At 40.2% G+C, this 25,611-nt stretch overlaps 1 protein-coding gene across 7 annotated transcripts in view; it reads left to right on the forward strand.

Annotated features, from left to right (window-relative positions):
- The window catches only part of DGKI (diacylglycerol kinase iota), a 419,897-nt gene that overhangs the window by 204,025 nt on the left and 190,261 nt on the right, over positions 1–25,611 (forward strand). For 2 of the 7 annotated variants that reach the window (XM_032401488.1, XM_032401491.1), the window contains exons 8-12: positions 1,730–1,846; positions 10,978–11,052; positions 11,585–11,683; positions 21,311–21,393; positions 23,273–23,333. In XM_032401488.1, the coding sequence (XP_032257379.1) occupies positions 1,730–1,846; positions 10,978–11,052; positions 11,585–11,683; positions 21,311–21,393; positions 23,273–23,333 (435 nt within the window). Of the gene's footprint in view, positions 1–1,729; positions 1,847–2,191; positions 2,216–10,586; positions 10,710–10,977; positions 11,053–11,584; positions 11,684–21,310; positions 21,394–23,272; positions 23,334–25,611 lie in introns of all 7 variants that reach the window. The other 5 variants (XM_032401489.1, XM_032401490.1, XM_032401492.1 and 2 more) reach the window with 5 other exon arrangements.

Genomic DNA, 25,611 nt, shown 5'->3' on the forward strand with positions numbered 1-25,611 from the left:
AAAGAAGCTAATTCAGGTTCCAGTTGTCCCTGACAGTATCTGTGCTGCTAGTTTCCCTGATCTGTTGAGGCATCACTGGTGGTTTGAGCTCCTATAGACTTCGTCTGCTCCACCCCTGTGCTACCAGGCTGTGATGAGATGGGTTATCCAGGGTCCGTTAATTTGGGAACTCACTCCCACTTTACGTGGCGCACATGTTCTCTTGTCATTAATTCATAGTCCAGTTGAATCACATTGTAGGTGATTTTGCAAGAATTAAAGATACAAAACATTTTAAGACAAATTACACTGGTGATATATTTTAACCCTCCAGGTAATCCCTTCTAGGATATCTGATGTCAAACAAGTGCTGTCTATAGGCACTTTCTGCAGCAGGGAAAAAAAAAATGGGTTCAAGAGCTGGTTTTCTGGGCTTTAGGCTCTGACTCCACCTTGTAAAAGTTAGGCACTTTTGGACATAACTCTCAGTCTGTTGGATTGGCGATTACTCGGCTATAAATTGACAGTTGAAATGGGTCATCTTGGGGATCTTGACCATTTTAGAAATGCACTCAACATCCATTTAGGGATTTATTTGAATTGCTAAAAGAAAGTCAATTTTTGAAGAAGGTATTCAGATAATATTTTCTAGTATGTCACTGTTTGCAGATCACAAATAACTGGTCATAGGGGAAATTACTGACTTATTTTGCATTCATACCTAATTAGTAATTTGCTATGGGATCATGTGAGGATAGGCAGAAATGAAGACAAATTCCCTCTGTGACATAATTGGGGTGGTCATATTTGCCAGGTTTCCTGAGACAGTCCTAATTTATGTTTGTTGTTCCAACATAATTATGAGCAGTGCTCCTTTTCATTCTTAAAATTGTTCCCATTAAGATGACAATGTATGGTTCCACTAAGTATAATAGAGTAGAAATGGATGTTAAAGTTTTTAAAAATCACTGATTAAAACTTTAAGGCCCACAATTATTGTATAATGTGGATTTTGTTTACTAGGAAAAAATCGTTACCACACATCATTATCATTTTACACACAAAAGATGATGGTCACTCAGTCCATTGGTACAGAGCTAAACCACTAATCCTGAGGTATTGTTATGATCATCAGTTACATTTACTTTCTTCCTTTCAAAAACAGGAAGCCTTTTAGACTTACCAAGTGTAGTTAGGGTCATTGTATTTTTTAGCAGCCCCAGACAAATCCAGCAGAGGCAATCTCTTTGTTACCTCTTGGATTAAGAACTCTCTAGAACAGACCTGCTGCTTCTTTCCTGGGTTTCCTAAACTAGGGGGACTACCTGGGTTGGATTTACACCTATGATTAGAAAAAAGAGGGACAGGTGAGAGAACCTTCCTTTCTGCTTGCCTTCATTGCCTCCCCAGCATTATCCCACATCAAGTCTGTGACAAGTGCAACAAAATTATATCCAGGGTTAGGATTAATAGAACCCTCCGAGACCTCGTTGTATAAATATCCCATTAAAAGCTTATAAAGTTTTAGCTGGCCTTGACCTACAAGATTGATTTCTTTATCAGTTTGTAAAGTGGAATGAGTTCCAAATCTGGTCTCTCAGTTCCGGGGCTGTTTGGGTGGTGATAAGGAGCATGTGTCTTCCATGTCTGCGAGGCTGGGTGAGTGCCTGTGTGCGCATGTTCTTAATTCCTTCTTGCTTTAGTGGTGCCCTTGGCCCAGGATTGTTTATTGGCCTTTTTTTCTCCTCAGTTTCACAATAAGGTGACCTGCTTCATGCTGCATCAAATTGAGGAACCCTGCTCCCTGGGGGCTCACGCTGCTGTTATTGTCCCGCCCACCTGGATCATTAAGGTGAAGAAACCTCAGGTAACTTCTGGGCCCCTGGTGCTGCTGGGCCAGTGCAGAGAAAAAGGAACTGCTGCTTCTTGCTTTTCTTGCCCTGACTCTTTTTTGGGTTCCGAAAATCTCTGCTCTCTCATCCCCACAGCCCCATGCTTAGCTTCCCCAGTTCATTCCATTAGCCCATCACTTTACTGCAGTTGGGCTCTCTCATGGAACCAGCCTCCCTTTCCTGAAGAAATCCAAGTTCCACAGCAGGAATGGTTCCTTCCCCTTTATGTGCTAATGGTACTCACTTTGGGTGTTCTTCTAAGTTCGTTAAAGACTAGTAGTGGGTGCAGCTAATTCTTACACACCTCTCTTCTCTTCCAGCCTGGGCATCCCCAGGGAGTGAAGGTGAGGGCAAACTGTGCAGGCTTCATTGTTTGGTTGAGCTTACCACCACTTCCAACCTGAACGGCAGACTGTGGGTCATGACCTTCCTAAATACACAAGGCCTGCCCAGAGAGCAACACTCTTTTCTTAAGGCAAAGTAGAATTTATCCTCTTAATACCTAATCTCATTCTGTATTCAATTCTTGTTGTACATTCTGTCCTAGAGCATCTCTGCAATATGCCGCGAAACCATAGTGGTTTCTCAAGAAGGTCGTAATCTTTGATAGCCAAATTTCTACCTTCGTACCATACATCTTAGACCTTGAGCTCCAAGTTATGGGATGGCAGACTTGTAATGCTATGGTGGGAAAGACGACACCTCTCCTAGAGATGCAGCTACCGTACGATGGCCTATTGAATGTAATATCTTTAAAAGATATGGCAGTCCTACTTTATACGGTCTTCAAAATCATCATGCAGTTTATTCTCACTGATTCAGTTGTATTTAAAAAACTGGTGGATCAAGGACACTGTTTTGCTTTGTGTGTTTTTACATAAAGTTCAGCTTCTGTTGATGAGTAACATGTAGTAATAAGCTTTCCTAGTTACAGTCCACAAAAGCCCTTGGGAAATCTCTTCCAGAGGCAAGTGCAGTATCTATACATTAAAAAATGGAGAGTCTAGCTTTTTCATCTTACATTTAGAGCTGTTAAGTGAGTGGCCCAAGGTGATAGCAAGTGTAGTACTGCATTTGAAATTCAAGTACCAATTCCAATTTACTGTTAATTTAAAATCTCTAACCTTTTTACTTCTTTGGTTCCCCAACCCCTAAAATTCAGTAATCTCTCTAAGAGTGTTATATTAAATATTCAGTTAAATCAACATGTTTTCACTGAAAACCTTGATGGTAATAAGAAAGCTCCTAGGCATTATGATGTAATGCATGATCCTTGTTCTGAAGAACTGTGTAGTTTTCTTAAGGAAAGATCAGGGAGAATCTCATGAAGGAGGTGAATTTTACTCTACTTCTTTAAAGATGGGTGGGATTTAGATCGATGGAGAAGAGAGGAAATAGCAGGCAGGAGAATGGCATGAGCAAGGGTGCTGTGTCCAAAATTATATTCATGAAGCTGTGAGACTAGTTTACACTACATGGGTGGTAGTGTATTTCTGTGATGTTGCTTTCAAAGGAATGGGGTAGCAGATTGTTCACTCTTAGTTCTAAGACTGATCAGTGAGTTTGGGAGCTCTGCTTCTAATCCATCTATCATAAACTTGTCCATCAGCCTTTCACCATTTTATCTATTGAAGATTATTACCTAAATCTGTTATATTAGGGATTACCAAGAGGTGGTTTTCCCAATTTTTACTCTTCTTTATTTTCCTGCTGGTAATAAGGGAACTAAAAAATAAAGCCAATACATGACAGATGCTTGAGTATTTACCTTTATTTGTAAATTTTCAGAATAATAAGTTGGTACCTTAGCAACGTTATTGGTTGGCTAAGGGTGGTGGTGGTGGTTTTCAGAGAGTATCATTATGAATTGTCAACTTACCTTATGTGATATATAAAATATATGATATTTCAATCCATCGGCATCATTTTTTTATATTCATATTGTTTTATCTTTGACCAGTTAGACCCCCTTGCAGATGGCTCTTGTCTCCATTTTTCATGAGCCATGAGGGTTTTGATGCCTTCCTTGGTTTCAGGAATCATACCATGTTCCAGGATCATCTTATGCATTTCCTGCCCATACCTGGAAGCAGCCATTTCTCTGAGGAATCTTGGTTACTTTTAATGGCGGATGGTATTACAGTTCACAGTCTGGATGCTAAAGTCCATATTGATTTCATCACACACACACCTTTTTATTGTCCTTCTCTGATTCAGAAAGTACTAATAAGAATAAGAAAAACTAGCACATATTGAATGCTTTTATATGTATTAGGAAATATTTTAAGTATTTTACATTCAGTATCTCATTTTACCATCAAGTGACCTCTGAGGCAGGTATCCTATTCCCACGTTGTAGCTGAGGAAAGTGAGAATTAAAGTCAAATAAATTACCTGGGGCCATATAGTTATTAAATAGTTTGAGGTGACATTTGAACCTAGGAATTCTGATTCTGGAAACCAAGTTCTTAATGATATGTCCTGCTGCCTCACTGTCTTACTATAGCAAGCCTTGCTGAGTCACATATCTTTAAAAATTTTGTAGTCCCTCCTCCTATGGGCCCCAAAAAGAAATAATGTAATGAATTAATTAAATTCCATTTGAAAGCCAGTATATGATGATCATGGGGGACAATACAGTTGTTAAGAGTTCTAGCTCATGAACGATAGACTCTGAAAAACAAACTGAGTGTTCTAGAGGGGAGGGGGGTGGGAGGATGGGTTAGCTGGTGATGGGTATTAGGGAGGGCACGTTCTCCATGGAGCACTGGGTGTTATGCACAAACAATGAATCATGGAACACTACATCTAAAACTAACGATGTAATGTATGGTGATTAACATAACAATAAAAAATTTAAAAAAAAAAAAGAGTTCTAGCTCATGAGCCAGACTGCCTAGATTCTTAAACTTGCTCTGCTGTTTAATGACTTGTATAATCTCAAAGAATTTAAACTCTTCAGCTTCTCATCTGCAAAGTGTAAATAATACTAGTACCTAATTATAGGGTTTTCATGAGGACTAATGAACTAAAAAAAATAAAAATAAAGCACATAAAACAGCACCTAGCTCATTGTAAAACTCAAAGTTTAGCTCTTGTTATTTTCCTTGTTGAGTACAGGGTATCAAATGAAGTTCTACATCAACAGATGAAAACCAATAACAGAAGTTATTGTTCCCTGAGCCATCTGTATTACACTGAGAGAATAAGGGGAGAGAAGGATTCTCATGGGGATAGAGGCAGAGTAGGGGCCACAGCCTGGTGTCGGGTGTGCTCTCAAGTGGCATCTCAACCTATGCCACTGTAACTGTTGTATTTTACACTGTAGTGGGATTGTGTGTTCACTAGCATGATCTTTATCCCATGGCAGAGAGTTAAGAGCTATTCATTTACTGAATTGAAGAACTGAAGAAGACACGGTGAGCATCCACAACCAGAAAGTGAAAGGAGGTAGAGAATCCTGCAGAACAGGGAGAGGCCTCTCATAGCACAGAGTTTCATTATGAAAAATGGAAAGAAAAATAGAGAAGTCATCAGTGTTAAATTCTCTATGCATTACAAAATAACAAGGATTGAGAAGAGTCTGTGTTTGGCTCTAGAGCATTGATGACCACCAAAACTATAGTTTGTAGAGTGTGGGTGGCAAGCTGTTAGTGATGGCGTGGAAGCAGTGAGATTCAAGAATTCACTGGAGACATGGAGAAAGGCTAAAAAAAGAATGTGGAAATTAGATGGAGAACAGCAGACAAAATGTGTTTCCTACTTGTAGAACTTATGTATATTTTTTTCTGTATATTTCTGTATGCGAGGACACTGCTTAAAAACAAGAAGATATTCTTAACTGCATGAAGTAGACATTTAACTCCATTCACAGATGCCATTCGATGCAGCAGGAGGCCCACAGATGAAACAGATGTTCATTTGATGTCCACAAAGAATATCCTCCTTACGGGAGAAAATTGATACAACAGACTAAATCCCTGGGCAGGAAGTTCGTGGATTCTGGAAAAGGAATTCAGCCACATATAAATCCTTAATAAAAAAGAGTGGTCTCCAAGTATCTGGAAGGTTTGCCTTGGTCGTCAGCATGCATCTTTTAGGATGGATATACACAGGGTGGTGAGAGGAGGATGCCTCACAGGTTGGTTGGACCAGCCATGGTCTGTGAGAGGCTAACACTTCTAAGGCATTGAGTGGTGAGTGTGACCCGAGATGTAGGAATGAGGTAGAAACGTGAAGAACTGAGCAATTTTGGTGATGGAGATCATTGTAGGCTAAACAGAAAATGCTGTTTGTGCTTGGTCTTGAAGGATGTGAGGGGACTCACTGGGAAGACGGATGAAGGACAACACAAGTTTATTGAACATTCTGAGAACAACTGTTAAGGTGGATCACCAAATAAAGTCAGCTTTATTTGTGATCCTTGTGTCTAAAAAATGACTCTAAAGAGAAAGAAACCTACTTGAGTGTATAATGGTCAGGAAAAGCAGGTTGTAAAGAGGTGGAATTAAGTCATATATTTTCCGTATTTGTTAAAAGTTCGCTGGTTCTGAGTAGATCATTGCTCTGGGACCAGCTGTGTGAAGCTTGGATGGTAAGGGGAACCAGGGCTGGTCTGGATGATTTGCTGGGTTTCATCACCAAATTATTTGGAGAGCCCTAAAAATAAAAGATGATGAAATTTAGATGACAGTCCAGAATTAAAAGAGAACCAAATTTTAAGAATCAAGCACAAATCTGTTCATATATTTAAAGGCAAAGTTATATTTAATGTTACAGATGTCAGTGTTTCTCCTCTGGACTGAAAATGTTAGAGGATAATATTTTGACTGTATAAATAAGTTAAAGATGTTGAAATAGTAGTGCGAGTGCTTGGAGCTGATGGAGAAAGACCCATGATACGTGAGTTTTTGTGGGGTCAAGTTATAGGAGACTAGAGGTGTGTGTTTTTAATAAATGACATCACTCTGAATGTAATACTTTAAAACTTGGCTTTCCTAGCTTAAAAAAAATATTGGGGAGAAGCCTGTATTAATACATCTAGATTTAACTCCTTTTTAAACTGCTATATATATATATATATATTCCATACTATAAATATGTTTATTTAGCCAATTCCCTACTGGTGGAGATTTATATTGGTTCTAATGGTCTACTTATAAAAAATGCTGCAATCACCTCCTTCCTAGCCCGTGTGGGCTCTCTCCATGTTAGTCCTTATTCCTTATAATTGGATAATGTGAAAATGCTGGAGACCCAGGATATATAATAGCTAGGATCAAACATATCTCTCAAAATTGCTCCAGCCATTTCCTTTGGTCAATTCTAAAGGTTAGGCAATACTTTCTATGATTTAACCAAATATGCCTGAGAAATGGCAGAGACCCTGTCCTTATCTTTTGGAAGTAGTTTTCTTTATTTCTCTGCTTGCCTATCCTCAGAACAACTTTTGTCCCAATGATGCAGCTAGAGCAGGGCAGCATGAGAACACTCACTAGTAGACGAAGTCCATGCCTCTCCTACCACCCATCAGAGTTTTTTCCGGTATACAATGGGGGAAGGCTTCATTTGGGATGATGAAGTGTGAGATATCTTCTCTTTAGAGCTGTTGTTATAACCAGTCCTTTGTGATCCCATAACCTGGGAAAAGCCCTAAAGAATATTAAGAAGTAGTTAAGTTTTATTCCCAGTTGAGTGATTTACCCACAGGCATTTTTTTTTTAACAGCCCAGGAAGGGGTCCTGACTATGATAGAGATTTTGTTGGTAGGATTATTTCTGTAGTAAAGTAGTACTACCCCAATACCTGGTCCAAAAAAACAGAAGGCCTTTATCTATTCTTAGGATTTGAACATAACAGTGGGCACAAAATGTACAGGGGGCAAATGTTGTTAGAGTCTGACAAATGCAAAAATCCACATGAGGGTACAACATTTCACTGTTGGGATGGTGTTCAGCTTGCGAAGCAAACCCTTCATATGACTGAGTTAGCTGCCCTTGATAACAGGGATGCTCTGTTGTAGAACACAGCACAAGTATTATTAATGGTTTCTTGAATAATACCACAGCAAGTCTACAGAATAACTTCCTGGAATAATTTTTATGTTCTTGAAAATCATGCTCTTTTAATTCTCACAACAAGACTGACCCAGGCAGGGTGAGCAATATCTTAGATTAGCAAGACTAGCTGACTCGTCTTGTCATGGCTGAAACACAACCCAAATATGCTTCCACATCCATCTGTTCCTCATTGGATAATGATACCTTCTAAAAGGAGTTCTCTGTTGAGACCAAGATACATATTTACACATGAACAGAAGGAAGCCTCGAGAATTTTGAGGTGTGCTGTGAAATCCCATACTGCTTATCTTTTGCTATTTGACTATAGGGCTGTAAGCTTACTCCGAGCTCACATAGAAGCATCCAAGGACTGTAAGTCAACCACTGTGCTTCATCTGAGCCGCCTTCTTGTTCTGTAAAATAAGGAAGACCTCAAGGGCATTGGGCTCCATGAGGCTTCGTATTTGCTACATCTGTGTGAAAAAGGCCATTTTTGTATGTCTGTTCCCTATTAGAGTTGAGTTTCTTGCCTGCTCTGTTTTCAGACATCAAGCCTTCTTTGGATGTGCTTTTCTAACTCTGTTTCCCAAACATGCTTGATCAGCAGAATCGCCTGAAAGAACTGGGATTTCTGTGATCAGGCAAGTTTAGGGAACGATCTTAGCCCGATCCATTAGACTTATCTCTTAGAGCTTAGTTATTGAGTCCTGCCAGGAACCGAGGCCTATGGTGTGTTCCTGAAAGCACTTGGCTCCCTGCATGGCTCTTGGCAATAAATGAACTAAAACAGCAAAGAAGTTAGGAGACAAGCATTCACTTCCGAAAGATCCTTTCCAAACTCAGGAAGGAAGGACTCAGTAAGTGTTGTGAATTATAATATTGATTCATTTCAACAATGATTTGAGCGCATACTATGGGCCAGGCATTGGTGCTCGGTGCTGGGGATATACAGCTGTGAACGAAGCCACTAACGTTTATGGAAGCGCTTATCATGGGCCGAGACCAAGCTAACTGCCTCACATACCTTTCCTCCTTTTAACTTCACAACTATCCTGTGAGGTAGGTATTATCACCTTCATCTTAAAATTAAGAAACTGTTATTTCAAAAGCTTGACTGACTTGGCCAAGGTCACAGATCTCATAACGGGAAGACCCAGAATTACCACCCAGTGTGTCCGATTCCATAGCTCATGCTCCTTATCCCATTGGAATGATGCTTTCGCGCAGTATGTACGTCCCCTCACTTTTCCCTTTGACTTCAGAGGCTCTCAACTCTGGCTGCACACTAGAATTGCCTGGGGAGCTTTTAAAAGGTACCTTTGCCTTGGCCTCACTCCAAACAAAGAATTTTCGGGGGTCCACATATTTGCATTTTTAAAAGAGCTCTGGGTGAGGCCAACGTGTAGTGATGGGTTAAGAACCACTCAGTATCTATTAATTGCCATCCTAAGAGTTTCTAACATTATTCTTGGGACATTTGGCTGATTAAGTGTTTGCAGTTTCCAGGTAGTTTTTCTTCCCTTTTAAACAAAGTAGTTCACATGTAGGAAATACTTTAATAATGCAAAAGTTTCCCCCGAAAAGGAACATGGTAATAAACCAATTTAAAGAGGAATTCAGAAACTTGGAGATCTTTTTGTAGGAGAAGTATAGTCCATGGTGAGTGTAAGAAATAACCTGGGGTCTAGAGCAGCCATGAGCTTCTGAGCTTCTGGATCTCTCTCTTCTGGTGAGACTCAGAACCTGAAAACTCTTTTAATCTGATGGGGGAAGAAGGCTTTGGGGCAAACAGTGGTTCAGGAAAGTTTCCTTCATCCTTCATGAGCACCGGCTACAGAGCAACATACGTTTTTATGGTCCAAATGAAAGTAAAATCAAAAGTTAAATAGTTTCAATCTTGCTAATTTGAATGTGTTAATATATGTACTCGAGACTAAGGTTTATTTTGAATGAGGTAAGAAAAAAACACCCAGCAACCTAAAAGAATAGATATCTAAGTTTCTTGAAACTGTTTGAAAATCTTTATCTGCTCAAGCAATGCATGTGTATATGCTTATATAAACTTTTAAGTTAAGCATTCTGTGTTTCAGGCTTTCAACACTTTGTTAAACATCTATGATGTGATAGTAACATCTTGCCTTTGTGAAGATGGCAATCTAATTAATTATTGACTCTCCACTAATTAAACCAGTGAGTTGTGACTGTCCCCTAAGAGAGGTTCTTCTCAAAGCATCTGTATCATATATCAAGAGTAAATGGTTAGTTGAAGTAATCACAAAGTTGTGGTCCATAAAATTCCTAGAAAGAGAAAAACAGGGAAAGTAAATTTGGGGTCACTGTGTTCCACAAGTTGGAGGCACGTCTATGAGAAGAACAAACCAAGGCTACCGGGGGAGGGAAGGCTTTTTAAACTAATAGGTCTTTAGAGAAAGACCTCTACTAATATAAGTAACTTAAAGTGAGTCTTATCTCTGCATTTTAAAACCTAGCCACCAGCGCTGATAGGATAGTTGGATCATAATGTTCCACAGGGGTCGAGTCACTTTATGACTATTAGTAGAAAGGTCATTACCAAAAAAAGTAAACAGAAAAAAAAGAAAGAAAGAAAGAAAAGAAAAACATGAAAAATGGCCTCCTTTTTTACATTTCCACATAGGTGATCTCCATTGCAGGAGATGAACTTGAACTTGGTTGGGCGGGAGACGGACCTGGTTGGGCGGGAGACTGGAGCCCCTCAGAGAATTTGGGATTCTTCCATTTTTACTGGGAGGGTTGGCAGGTATAACTTGTGTTGTTATGTGAGTCCATGAGAGCCTCCAGGGTTCTAACTCCCTGCCTCTCCGTGTGGTGGGGAGTCGGTCGCTCACTCTGAAGCACTCGACTGGTTTCTGTCTGTGGCTTACCCATGAACAGTGGCTTGGAAGTGTCAAAGCATGAGAAGCATGCGGGGGAACAGCATGCGCTGCCCTCATCTCCTACATGGGTCTGCATGGGAATCTCGGGCACTGTCTGCCTCTGAGCTAAGCTGTTTCCTTCTTTCCCTACAGAACTCACTGAAGGCTTCAAACCGGAAGAAGAAGAGGACAAGCTTTAAAAGAAAAGCCAGTAAAAGAGGGACTGAAGTAAGTGTTTCAGGACTCCGTCCCAGTGAGCAGCTACATCCTCCTGACCGTAGCTACCTCTGTGTGATTTGATCTGGCCCAAGCTTCTTTTCCTGATAAATTTTCAATCCCTCTTCCCTCCTTCACTACACTCAAACCACACACTGGAATTCCTTTCTATCTCTGGAAAATGTGTATATGTATAACCTCCTGCTACTTCAGGATTAGAGCATTTGCACTCGTCCATGGAAGTATTATCCCAAAGATGATGAAGATGAAGACCTCACATTTCTAGAATGCTCAGAGCATACAGAATAAAATAAAAAACATGGCTTATTCTCCAAGGCAAATTATAGCTTGAGATCCTTTCTTCTAAACTTTATATGGACTATCTTTCAAAGAGTAAGCCCCATGAAACAAGATGTAGCTTTTTTATTTGGGGGGATCAAGGGTTAGCGGTGGTGGGGTGTTGATAGTTTTCCCTTTCATCGCTTTTGGGCTACCTGTCCAAGTCATGGATGAATGTCTCAATGGTGTTGCTTTCTTCTTTCAGCAGGAAAACAAAGGTCGTCCTTTTGTGATAAAACCTATCTCTTCTCCTCTCATGAAACCCTTGCTTGTGTTTGTGAACCCGAAGAGTGGAGGCAACCAGGTAAGTCATTTTTCATGAGTTTAACTTGGAAGCCTCAGTGCTTTCTTGCAAACAGTTCCCAACACCAATTAAAATGGCACCACCTAGAACGCCAAGCATTGAAAGACAACCGGTTTCTCAGGGACAGGGTTATTGATGGAGGGCATAGCCTTATATACTGCAGGGTCAGGCAAAACCTAGAGGTCCTATGATTTAACCCTCAGCTTCCAAGCAAGACTACACCAGCGGCACTCCAAAACTGCTGACATTTTCCTTACAGATTTTCAAAAAAGGTCATCCCAAAATCTCTTGGTTAATGTTTCAGAGTTTCTTAACTCTTACTGTTAGGAAGCTCTTTATGGACTTCTCTTTATGGCTTCCCCTTATAAGTTAGACCTGACTACTTTCATCCCTATCCTCAGAGCAAAGCGAGAACAATGACTCATCATTCCCAATGATCATTAACAACAGATGCCAAAAACGCTATCAAAAATATCACCTTCTAGGGCGCCTGGGTGGCTCAGTTGGTTGAGCGACTGCCTTCGGCTCGGGTCATGATCCTGGAGTCCCTGAATCGAGTCCCGCATCGGGCTCCCTGCTCGGCGGGGAGCCTGCTTCTCCCTCTGACCCTCCCCCCTCTCACGTGCTCTCTCTCTCTCTCATTCTCTCTGTCTCAAATAAATAAATAAAATCTTTAAAAAAAAAAAAAAAGAAAAATATCACCTTCTAAAGGTTTCATTTGGCCCAAACTCAAATCTTGTAGCATAATTAATCACGACCTCATTTGAGGAGAAAGTAACAGCCTAACAACACTCAAGTATGATGACATACCTGAAGTGACAGAGCTCTTTTTTAAAGGACAGAATTTGCTCTAGAATCTAGGTCTTTGTCTCCTCATACCCTTCTCTTCCTACCCTGAGGCTTCTTATCAGTACTCTTCTTTGGCTTTGATTTTTCTCTATCTTTGTGTGAGAATAAATGATAAAATATTTTCTCTGTCCACTAAGTGCACATTTTACATTTTGAGGTGAGATTCCTTGAAGTTTCACACTTAACAATGACAGATTTGAAACTGTCTAGTTAACTCCATGTAAGGAGGGAGTCGTATAATTAGGACTGATGTTCTTACTACCAAGCATAAGGGGCATTTTTCCAGAATGGATTAAGTACAGTAAAGCTTCCCCTGGGAGAGTTTGTGATTTAAAGAAAATAGTTTCTCTCCATTTCTTTCTTTACTTTAAAATTCTCAATAACTTGCTGTGTTAAAAATCTTTAACGTTGAAGAGAACAGGGAAAAGAAATGTGCCATGAGTGGAAAATCTATTTTCAGCATCCTGCTTTTTTAAGTTGGTGAGTGATGTTGGCGATATTGTAATGATGGCGATCCTGAGACTGTCACTAGAGGGGCTTTTTGGGGGTGAGGTTCAGTGTGCCCTGAACCATAGTCACTCCCTAGGTCTGGTCTCCCTAGAGCCTAGTGAGGGTTGGAGGTGTATTTGGAGACCACGGAACAGAGCAAAGCTGATGTAATTGACTCCATTGATTTTGACCACTTGAGTATCACATCCCAATATATTTTATCATGAGGGTCATTCTAGAAGATGCACTCATTAAATCATAAGCCTTTTTCCTAGGGCATTTAGAAACTTGTAGGTTTCAGGAGCAGACAGGCCAGTCAAGATAGAGCCCATTTTTGTTGGGATCTCTGTGTAAATTAGTAATGCCAGGGACTTCAGAGATGATCTGATGTTATTTCCTATTGCACTAAATAGAAAACAAGAAAGCTTAAGTAAATTTTCTAAGGACATCCTGTTAATGACACCAAAGGGGCAAATGGGAAAAATAAGTCAAGCAACATTAATTATATGTGAGTTCTAAATTGAGTGGATCAAACCGAGACTGCTCTGGAATTTCAGAGCAGTGTTAGTGGTAAGAAGGTGGTGTCATGGAAATGGCTGAATTGAAGATGGACACTACTTATTTATGCAGAGAGAGAAAGCTGGGGGAGCAGTGCCCCTTTCCTTCTCTCTCAGTGGCAAACTCCTGTTCATCCTTTAAGGCTTGGAACCATTTCTCAAAATGAATCACCCTGTCCCCTGTGCTCCCATAGCACTTGGGAGCTATTTACACAAAAGCTATATCTTGTGAGTTGCAATGTAAGTGCTCTATGGGGGTTCTGCTAACTTACAGGGTCCGTAATACCTGGGGCTGCACCTTTCAACCTGTGCTTTCTAGTACGTGGGCTATAGAAGTGAACAAATAATTGTATAATAAGCAATCAGGGTTTTACAGCAGATTATCTGGACAGTGGCTTCGTTACTGATGAGAATTCAGGAAAGGGAAGAATTATTTTGGAAAAGAAGTTGAGATGTGTTTGAGGTACTGGAAGTGACTGTGAGATATTCAAATAAAAAATGCCCAGTTATTAGAGACAAAAGACTTTAATGATTTGCTCTCATTTTGTGCATTTTGGCTTATGAGATTACTTCTAGAATATCTAGGATTCTCAGAAGTATGGCTAACCAAATCAAAATGAATATTGCATAATTTTACATTTCTATATACTTTCTTTATAAAATAGAATTCTTTACTAAGCCTAATAAAGAGCATTGCTTCTAAGCATGGTATGAAATGTTGAGAAACTTTAAAGACATCCAAATACCTATGTATAATTGCAATCATTCAAACCGATCTCCTTGGGAAGGCACAGCTTGATTCCCAGTTGTAGTGAGTAGGGAAGGGTCGTGGTCATAGATGATCTAATTTGTCTGTTAGGGCCCCCCTTTTCCTGTGCGTGGCTGTCTATGCCCTTAACATTGCAGAAGAGGGGAGATTCTGGGTGATGGAGAGTCGGAGGATGAACTGTGAAAGTTTCTCCCTCCTTGGCTCCCTTGAATCTTGTTTCCTCCATAATTTTGCCCCCTCCCCTGCCCGACCTTCATTGAGACTAAAGGGTCAAAGGAGGACTAAGGATGGCAGTGAAAACAGGGCAAGTGAACCCCAGGAAGTTGGCCCTGAGATTCTGCTTTTTTCTTTTTTTTTTTAACATCCATGTTTTCATACAACTCAAGGGTAAAGAGTCAAGTTAAGCTCATTCAATCAGTTTTTTGTCTTTGAGCTTATTAAATGTGCTGTTGGATGGTGTCATTCAATAAAGGTGCCTTCCCAGGTTGGATGCCTCTTGCAATCATGAATTAGAGCCTGCCATTGGTACCCTATAGATTCGGCAAGGGTTTTTGTTTTTTGTTTTTTGTTTTTTAAATTATGTTCAGTGAGATTCTGCTTTTCTAACAAGCTCCCAGGTGACTGTTACTGCAACTCAAAGACCACACTCTGATCAGCGAGGGCTGACTAGAAGTACTTCACTGCTGTTGTTGTTCAATCCTGTTTTTTGCCTTTTAATGACTGATTTATTTTGCTTATCTTTGGGAGATAGAAAGCACTCCTTATTTGAAGCCTAAGCTTCAAACTTTTATTTAAACTTGCTTGGGCTTCTCTTAAGTAAATAACTAGACTCTCTCGCCACCTTCTGGCAAGAAAAATACCTATAGCTTTTTAAAAAACAGTATTTTCCTCGTATGCAGAAATTTTCCAACCCTTTGCAGGAGTACATTGAGATGAAAACATTTGGAACTGCTTCTATGTACCTTTTAAACAATAATTTGTTTTAAACACTTATTTCACAATAATTGTCTCTATTTTTCCCTCACTTAAGGTGGAGATGATAGTGGGTGTTTTGAAAGTTTTAGAGGTTGGCAGTGCTCTTGTTGGGGGAACAGGAACTGGAATCAGGGACCACAAGATCAACTTTGAGTTTCTCCTCCTGTGGAGAAGATGTAATACCTAGGAGATAAAGTTTACACCAGTACAGTCCCCTCCTCTGTGTTTGAAAAGCTGAGGACTCGAGAAATAGCCACCCTCCCTTATAAAACTTAACCTCCGCTCTAACTTCAGAACTTAAGTGTTTTTCTTGGATGTCCCTGACTCATTAGCATCTTTCTCCCTGAGTCTTATAGACACTTCTGATATCTCTCGATATTTCCTACTTTCATATGATCTCTCCTGAAGGCTCCCTCTCAGGACTTCATTTCCAGGAACTTAGGTTGTATGTTCAGGGTTAAGCAGGTGTTCTGACCCCTAGAGTGATTCTACCTTGTCAGTCCTGACAGTTGGGGGGTCTGGACCCTGGCTTCTCACACTGTTCAATGTGAAATCCCAGGGTTGAGGGGTGGCATGAGTTGCATTTGACTTCCCAGGGGCTTTATCAGTAGATGGCAAGAGGAAGGGGGTGTCCAATTTGTGGGCAGGCTCACGCTGAGTTCACCACCATCCCATGGCTGGATCTATGCACCGTCACCCCAGGGCCACCCCTCCTAAGTCAGGGACAAGTCAACCAAGGTGGGAGAAGGAGACAAAAGTCAATAACTTCAAATGTTTGAGTCCCCAGACTTTCTAAATACTTGAGCAAACAACCTCAATGATATTCTGTGATGTACAATTTGGGGATAAATCAAGAATCAGGATGTTTGGATAAAATTTTAGGCTCCTAATGCTTAGAATAGGCTAGGGAGAGGGCAGAAGGGTAGGCAGCAGATGATCACACATGTCAAAATCCACGCTCAAGATCTTCTCGTCAAGCCAACCTCAACAGATGGAATTAAAACAAGGAAACAACAAATCTGTGGAAAGTCCCTTTTCCCAGTAATAATACTCGTGGAAGTGTGGGGGGCGGGCAGCTGTCTTACTCTACCCAGGCTGCTCTCACTGAATACCAGAGACTAGATGGTTTAATAACAGGAATTTATTCCTTACCGTTCTGGGGGCTGGGAAGCCCACGATCAAGGCACCAGCAGATAGGGGAGCTGGTAGGGTTCCACTTCCTGGTTCACGGAGCGCCGTCTCTCACTGTGTCCACTCGCTCTGTCTTCATGTGGCAGAAGCGATGAGGGGGCTCTTTAGGGTCCCTTTTATAAGGGCACTAATCCCTTCACGAGGGCTCCACTTCCCCCAAGGCCCCACCTCCTTTGAAAGGTCTAGGGCCTGCCTGGCTGTCTAGCTTCTTAGTTTATAGCCAGACTGATACATCAAAATGTCAGTCTGGCTCCCCTGATTAAAACATTTCAGTGACTCTCATTTCCTATAAAACAAAGCCCAGGCCCCTTAGCAACTTAATCCACAACTCAGTTTCGTCTCCCACCGCTCCTGCCTCACGGTTCAGAGACTGAACAGGACACAGTGTCCCCATGACACGTCTGGTCCCTCGTCATTCTCTTCTCCACGTGTAAAGAAATGGTTAACTTTACTCATCTTTCAAGAAACAGTTTAGATATCATATATGGGATGCCTTCATCTAATCCCCAAACTGGGGCTTAGAGTGTCTCCTCCGGCCACTCCTACTCCTCAGCAGGTGTCTCCGCCATAGCATTAACCATCTTTAGTGGACTCATTCGTTTTGTATTTGCCTCTTTCTGAGCTTCCTGAGTGTACCCATGTGTTTTTTAAGTAAATTAGGTATTCCTTTGGGGTTGTTTGAAGCCAGTTTGAAATAATTATTTCTTAATCTCTTCCTTCCACTAGCTTTTATTTTCCTCGGGACTTTCCTAGCAGCTTTTGCCGTGATCTAGATAATCCCTCTGTGACATAAACTGAGGCTTGCTCAGTAACCCACCAGCATGTTTCAGGCTATAGAAGAGTTACAAGGATTCGATGAAGACTGATAAGCTAGTGGAGCTGATTCATTCTTTATTGACTCTCCATACCCCTAAGTCATTATCGTATTTTCTTTTATGAATAATGCCTAGAACTTCCTCTGGAGAGCAGGATCTTCCCTGTTTTGCCCATCTCTCTCTCTTCCCACCCAACAGGGTGTCTGGCACCTAGTAGGTAAGTTGATGAATCCTGTTTATTTCCCTCTAGAACAATCTACCTGTTTTCTGGGAAATTGTTTTATCCTCTCCCAGCCTGCTCTCCAACACCTGGAGCCAGAAAGAACCTATTCGTCACTCCACAGGAATACCCATTCTCACAATATCTTAACAGGCTCAATAGTCAATGAGGTGATATAGCTACAACCGTGCGTATGAGAACCTCCCGGAGTGTGTTAGAATTGACATGCAACCTATTTTTTCCATTTAGAGAAAAGTAGAATACTCTCACAGAGAAGTTGCAGCTTTTCTCAAGAATAAAACAAAACAAAAAACCAAAAACCCCAAGTAACCTAGACTTGAGGTTGACAAAAGCCCAAGGCTGAAAGTTCTAGCCCATGGACCCTGCACCTCCTTTCCTGCTCACTAGCCATAGGACCTTAACGTGAAAGCAACTGAGAACTCACAATGTTTGAAGAACATTGTGTCTTTCTTTCCTCCTAAATCTTGATGAACTCTAAGGCGGTTTCATGTCCTTTATCTTTGTAGTCCCGGGGCTTAACATAGTGGCTTGCTCTTTGCATGCCCAGAGAGGGAGTGAAAGCGAGGAGGAAAGGCAGGTGTATGACGGGAGCAGGGAGGAGAAAGAGCAGGAAGAAACAAACTGGCACAATAGCCTACAAAAAAAAAAAAAAAAAGTGCAGCTTGGGGATTTGGCATGTGGCCGGTGACAACGACGAGCATGTTTGAGACTCACTAGCTGTGTAAATGTCTGAGCCGGTTTATTTATTTATTTTTTTTAAAGATTTTATTTATTTATTTGACAGAGAGAGACACAGCGAGAGAGGAACACAAGCAGGGGGAGTGGGAGAGGGAGAAGCAAGCTTCCTGCCAAGCAGGGAGCCCAATGCAGGGTTCGATCCCAGGACCCTGGGATCATGACCTGAGCCGAAGGCAGACGCTTAAAGACTGAGCCACCCAGGCGCCCCTGGGGCGGTTTAATCCTGTCAGTGAGAAAGAAATGACTCTTTTCCTGGTGAATTAGCATTTCTCGAGCCATTCAATTCTATTGAATGCATTACCTAAGCCTTAAAGTAGCTCATCCTAGAGGTCACAGCAGACGTAAGAGAACTGACTTCATTGTGTTGGACCACCTTTTTTTTTCTCCACCTGCCGTGGTGGATTTAAAACAACGCAGTACTTTTCAGACCCTTGCCGGTTTTGCTAATGCATATATTTTAGAAAGACTCATTTTAAAAGAAATAATTCTCTCACACCTCAATGTAACCTCTGATTACATTCTGACGTGTATGGTTTTGCACGTTACCCCTGCACAGCTCCGAGGGCATTCTTCCAATGGGCTGCGGTGTCGATGGGGCCTCCTGGAGATGGTGCAGCTTAGAACTTGCCAACCTGAATTCCCCTTCCTCCAAAAGAAAAATGTAGATGATTGGGCATCGCCATGAACACACACTTAAAAGGAGCAAAACCAAAATGGTGTGGTCACTCAAACCTTTTGGAGAAATTTTAGTTTAGGAAAAACCACCTCCAAATGCCTTTTATTTTATATTTATTTTATTATTTTTTATTTTATTTTATTTTAGATACCATTCCCTGGTATCACAGGCACATAGAAGCTGAAATTGAGACAAGCACTCAGCCGTGGCCAGAAGTGGAAAGGAGTAATTAACATTAGCTATTCATATTGCTCTAGGAATTTAAAACTGAAAAATTAATTTTTGAGCAAGTCAGTGTGAAATTTTTTATAAATCGGTCATTAAAATGACTCTGGTGTTACCAATTATGCATCAAAGATTACTTGACGTACCCGCAACTGACTTGATAGCAAGGCGCAGTATGGGAAGAGAATGATCCAGTATTTAGTTAGTATTATGTATCCAAATCTATGTCTGAATTTTATAGGAAGCAAAATATGTCACTTGGTGAAATTGAAGGATTAGTTGTTATAATTAAGGATAGACTGTTATTCCTAAATTTATAGCAAGCACATGATAAAGCAGAACTTTTAAATTACAGGTTTGGATGAAACGTGGAACAAAAGACCTGCATTGGCCCCTGTAACAACCGGCATAACAATGTGATAATTACAAGCTACACTTTAGCCCTCACGCCCTCAAGTGCAATTTACTGAATAGATTAACAAGGAGCAACAAAGAAAGGGACTAACTTTTACAAAGGCCTATTTTGCGCCACATACTGTGTTAGATCCATAACTGTTACTGATTCATTTAATTCTCATTATCCCTCTGGAATGTAGATGTTGCCCTCCTATTTAATATGCTGGATTTCTGCAGGATTATAAATGCTCACGATCACCTAATGAGAACACCCACGTTATTACTGACTCAAATACCATGCTATTTCTGCTGTCCTAGGATGACTCTCAGATACAGCATAGTAGGTGTACAAACTTGGGAATATTTTAAGAGCACTCAGGATAGCTAATAAAGGAACTATTAATATAAGCTACAAGCACTGCCCAACTGATCAAACGTCATTTGCTGTGGCTGATAATGACCTAAAATGGGGCACCCTACGCAGTTTTAAAGCTCTTTTGATGCTGCTTAATGAAATGATCCTTCTTTCATTTCTTCTTTGCTCAGTTCACTGTTAAGAAATGATCTCCAGGGGCACCTGGGTGGCTCAGTCGTTAAGCATCTTCCTTCAGCTCAGGTCATGATCCCAGGGTCCTGGGATCGAGCCTCACATCGGGCTCCCTGCTCCGCGGGAAGCCTGCTTCTCCCTCTCCCACTCCCCCTGCTTGTGTTCCTTCTCTCGCTGTGTCTCTCTCTGTCAAATAAATAAATAAAACCTAAAAAAAAAAAGAAAAAGAAAATGATCTCCAGGGGCGCCTGGGTGGCTCAGTCAGTTACGCGTCTGCCTCGGCTCTGGTCATGATCCCGGGGTCCTGGGATCGAGTCCCACATCCGGCTCCTCGCTCAGCAGGGAGCCTGCTTCTTCCTCTGCCTGACATGCTCTCTCTCTGACAAATAAATAAATAAAATATTTGGGGAAAAAAAAAAAAAAGGATCTCCAGAACGGCCTTGTGTTTTCCATGACGATCAGTTCTACAAATGCCAGTTATAAATTACTTAAAACATTCCAAAAATGTTCATGTGAGAACTGTTTGACTTAGAGACATGGAAATTGAAACAAAGTCAAAGTAAGCTGTAACTAGGAAAGTTACATATATCTATCCTAAATAATGAGGAGCCTGTGAGACTTTTGCTTCAGTTAAGAGAAATTATTTCAGTAAAATCACACTTAGCACATACCGTCTATCTTCATATTATGCAAAGATAACAGTAATCTTCACAGTGAAGTTAAAATTAATGTTAAATGACGTGGACTGACTAATAACTTCCCTACATGGGTTTTTATGTTGAGTGATCATAAAACCTGTAAATACTGTTCAGTAAGCACTTAATTGCATGCCAAGCACTGTGACGTGCTGCTCGAATGTGATTGCATATAATTCTTGCAACAAGTCTGTGAATGAGGCATTCTTATCTCCACATTAAAGAGAAGGAAGTTGGGCTTACTGAAATTGGAGAACTTGGCCAGAGTTACGCAGGTTGGACAAAAGCCTCCTCTGGACATTCAACCTGTGTATCAGTGGCCAAAGCCCATGATTTTAACTACTACTTGATGCTATTTATAATTAGGTGATATTTTAGATAAGAGGATTTGTTTTTATTTTTTCAATGAGCAGCAAATATTTGGAAATCTCTATTGTCTTTTTAAATTTTTTTTTTTCTTACAGGGAACCAAAGTCCTGCAGATGTTCATGTGGTACCTGAATCCACGGCAGGTGTTTGATCTTTCTCAGGAAGGGCCCAAAGATGCGTAAGTCTGCAAATAACCCCCCGTGGTCCACACTGGTTTAGGCAAGCAAGAAGGACTTCTGCTGTGAAGTCAAGCTTCATTATTAGATTACCTTGTGAAGTATTTTCTGACCATCCCTCATTGACTTTCTCAACTGTAGTCACCTCCCTTAAACCTTCATCTGCCGTTTCTCCTCTGACTCTTCTTTGGGCTAATTCCCTTCCAGACTAGCTACACAGTTGTTAACTCAGGGCATATTTCTTGTGTGTTTGCTGTTCATGTGCATGCAACTGTAGATTATTTACAAGTCTGCACTGAGAAAGGATTTGTCCTTTTTCTACTTATGCATGTACAACTTGGGAGATGTACATTAGTGAGAATGTAAGTGTATCTTTGGAGAGTGGCCATATTTGTTTATGAATGTGTTCGTGTATTTGAATAAGAGGTTTGTGTGTGCACCTGTGTCCATTTGAGACAGATTAATTGATTATGCCTATGGATTCCACACCAGAATGGGAGGACATTTTAATTCCTGCTCAATCCCTTTTTCTGAAGTTCTCAGAAGTTTCATTCTGTTTTTGTTAGAAGTGCTGAAAATAAAGTTTAGACGTAGGTGACATGTATCCTGTATCTTCCCTTTGGTGGCAGTGGTCCTGTATGTGGTGGAAAAGAGCAGGACTATTTCTGCTACTGTGGGATTCCCTTTTTAAAACCCATGTATTAACATAGTTTGGATGTCATTGGATAAACAGAACTTAAGGGATACTAATTATTTTTAAATAAGTAACAATATCAGAGGCAAAGTAACCAGCTCAGATCATTTCTAGAGAAATAATATTCCTATATGATATTAATAAATCATATATTTGAAGCATTCAGGAGAACATTAAATATAAAAATTAATTTCTGCCATCATTCTTTTAATCTATGAACTTCTTCACCACTAGAGTTCGCTATAAAACTTCTCTATTTTTCTTTTCAGTATTTGGATGGACTAAGGCAAATCTGCTACCCTGGCTTTTGCCCTTTCAGATGCTTTTCTTAAAATCTTATCACTTTGGTTAGACTTTAGGCAGAGCCTTCATAGGTCATCCTAAAGAATGTGGCCAGATAGGAGATGTTGCCAGAAAAAAAAATAACTTGATTTGGAAGATGATATTTTTTAGAACAGAGACATTGACAGTTTCACTTAAGGAAATGTTTTAGCAGGGGTGCTATAGTTAGTTGTGTTTTCTCAAGAGCCAGCATGAAAAATGATCTAATTTTAAGCAGACAAATTTTAAATAAAGAAAAATCAGTAAATCTTCCCTCTTTGGGCTGAAGAGTATAAATTTGGTTCGAGTGTTAGTGAATGAGTGGAGAGAGAACTAGAATTGTAAGTGTGTGGTAATGCTGTGGGCATCCTCCCGCCACCCTGTCTCTCGGAAAAGGTTTACTGGGATTAAGAGTGGAAAGTATAAGTTTGAAAAGCAAATCCAGGAAAAGCTGACAAAAAATAAGGAGGAGACATATAATGACTAGTGACTACCAGTTAATGAGGATTTTCTTTGAGAAAGGAGGAAGGAGTATGATGGGAAAAGAAAAGAAAGTCGGAACTAATTAGGAAAACCATGTGAGTTGATGCATTAATAGGGATTATGGGAAATAAAACTCTGGGACATCCTGAAATCCCATTCCAATGTCAGCCATTTAAAAATGATTTTTGCTGCCAACCTCTGATCCAGTTGTTGGGGTCCATCCCCTTGTGATAACTTGGTAACTAGTTTTGATGACATCATTATCCTCATGATTATACATTTTCTCCAGTGGACATCCCCTCCTCCTCTTTTGCTCATGTTTTCTCTCTGCGATGGCCAGTGATGAGCTCTTTTGTTTACTTCATGTTCTTTTTCCTCTACAGGCTTGAGTTGTATAGGAAAGTACCAAATCTGCGAATTCTGGCCTGTGGTGGGGATGGAACGGTAGGTCCTCGAGATAGAATCAAGCTCTCTCCCTTATTTCTTCCATCTTTCTTTTGCTCTCTGTATGACAGTTCTCTTTATTCATTCCCACCTCACCTCTTTCCAGTCCCCTAAGACCTAGGTCTCTGTCTATGAGAATCATAGCCCATAAAGGCTTAGAAGAGATGTTGTTATTGTCTCCTGGATTCTTAAATTATGTTCTGCTCCCTCAGCTTTACTGTTAGCCCTTCCTGTTCTACAAGGTAAGAAGGGAGTCAGATCATTAGAATGAAGGTTATAGATGACTAAGTTCTTAATTTAAAAAATAACTTATTTCTTTTGGTTCTTAATAATTGGTCATAGTCATTAAGGAGAAGTATATGGACAAAATTACTGCATTTGTTCTTTTATGAGAGGAGATAAAACTTAGAATACTGGCAGTGGTTTACCTTAAAGATCATTGATTGGTTTCCTTTGTATTCATTTTTGAAGAAAAGATGGAATTGTGCTGAAGTTTAATATTATGGGTATATTTTCCTCTATTTGTCTCATCTGTTTCTCCATTTGCCCTCTACTTATGTTGGTATATTTAGCAAAGGCAGAGAACTGAGAACCATGACATTTAGACTCTGCAGTGTCTTTTTCTTCTGTATTTGGAGTCTGCTCTCACAGGACCTAGAATTTTTATTATGAACCCTCTTTGGCTTTTCTCTAATCTCCCTAATTAGAATGTTTTATTCTTGAAGGTAGCAACAAAATCTTTTAACTACCTCTCATAGCACTTAATGCAGCATTGGGTATACATTATATACCAATAAATGCAACTGAAAAAAAACAGAACAGTGTTTCCACTGGTCCTTTAAGATACTCCCTGAAGATGAAAACATTTTTCAGTTGGGAAAATAGTGTTTACCTTTGTCAAGATTCACAATGCACATTATTAGCTTATAAAATTCATTATACAATTTTACAGCTGAGAAGCCAAACCTGTTTCACTTTATTTGACCCAGTGTTTTCCAAAACTATTTGACCATGGAATATTTTCTGCCACAATACTAATTAAAGTTCAATCAGTTGAAGTGTTCTAGGATAGGCTGGTTTGGAATTTTCCCAACTTTTTTAGTAGAATTATATCCAAACAAATCCTCTGGGAATATATTTGTATTTAGTATATAGTATGTGTGTGTGTGTGTGTATATATATATATATATACATATATATGTATATGTATATATATGTATATATATTTGTATATATAAGTATATTAAATATATATTAGTATATTATGTGTAACATACATATACACACACAGAGTGTTCTTAGCTCAGCTGTCCCCAGGTTAGTTATCTTAAAATATAAACTTATTGTGACCCTTTACTACAGTTCTTTTCCTTATTTTAGGATCTCCTTATCTTTCTATATGACTTCAGCATTTGCTCCCATCTTTTCTCCTTCTCTCAATCACAGTGATAGCAGAGAAGTTGAGGCTATGCCTGTTGTCCTGAATTCATAGTTCTTAGCCTTTCTTCATGGCTCAACCGAAGTGACCGTGACCTCAAACCCATGTCCACTTCCCATTCCATCTTTACATCTTGGGCTTCACCACTGACTTAGTGCCACCCCTTCCAAATTTCTCGCATCCTCCTGGAGCCTCCTGGCAGCTCGCTCTCGCTTCTCCTTTCTTCTTCCTTTCCTCTTCTCACTGGGAATGTGTAGAACGCACGTTCCAGGTTATGTGGTTTTGAGGCATTCTCTGCAACTAGAGAAGTATTTGGAAACCTGGGGTTTTAAAGCCTGAAGGACGAAGAGAAGAGAGTCGAGTCCAGACACTCGTGACACAGCGGCCGTTAGGGAATCCAGGCCAAGGTTCCAAAGAAAAATGAAAAGATCGAGGTAGAAAGGACCACTCATAGTCTATTCTGTCAAGAAAAAAAAAACAAAACAAAATACAAAGGAGTTTCAAGAAAGACGCAGTGGTTATATCCTGAAGGAGAGACTGGAGAATTATCGTTGATTTTGGAGACTAGGAGGTAACTAGTGGTTTTCAAGAAAACCATCTCAGTAGCATGTCTGGGACAAAACCAGAATGACAAGCAAGTGACACTTGGTAGATGGCTAATGAATCCTAAAGACCAGACCCAATTACAGCGTTGGATATCTGTGAATACGCCCTGGTGCCATTAATAACACCTTTTTGACATGAAGACTACCTAGTTCTCCTACTTAGCCTGTCTTTTCTAGCCTCCTTTCTTTAAATATACCATAATTAATAGGTACTCTGCAAGGCTAGATATTACTC

The sequence above is a fragment of the Phoca vitulina genome, unplaced genomic scaffold (assembly GCF_004348235.1).
Source record: "Phoca vitulina isolate PV1807 unplaced genomic scaffold, GSC_HSeal_1.0 scaffold4, whole genome shotgun sequence".
Lineage (NCBI taxonomy): Eukaryota > Metazoa > Chordata > Mammalia > Carnivora > Phocidae > Phoca > Phoca vitulina.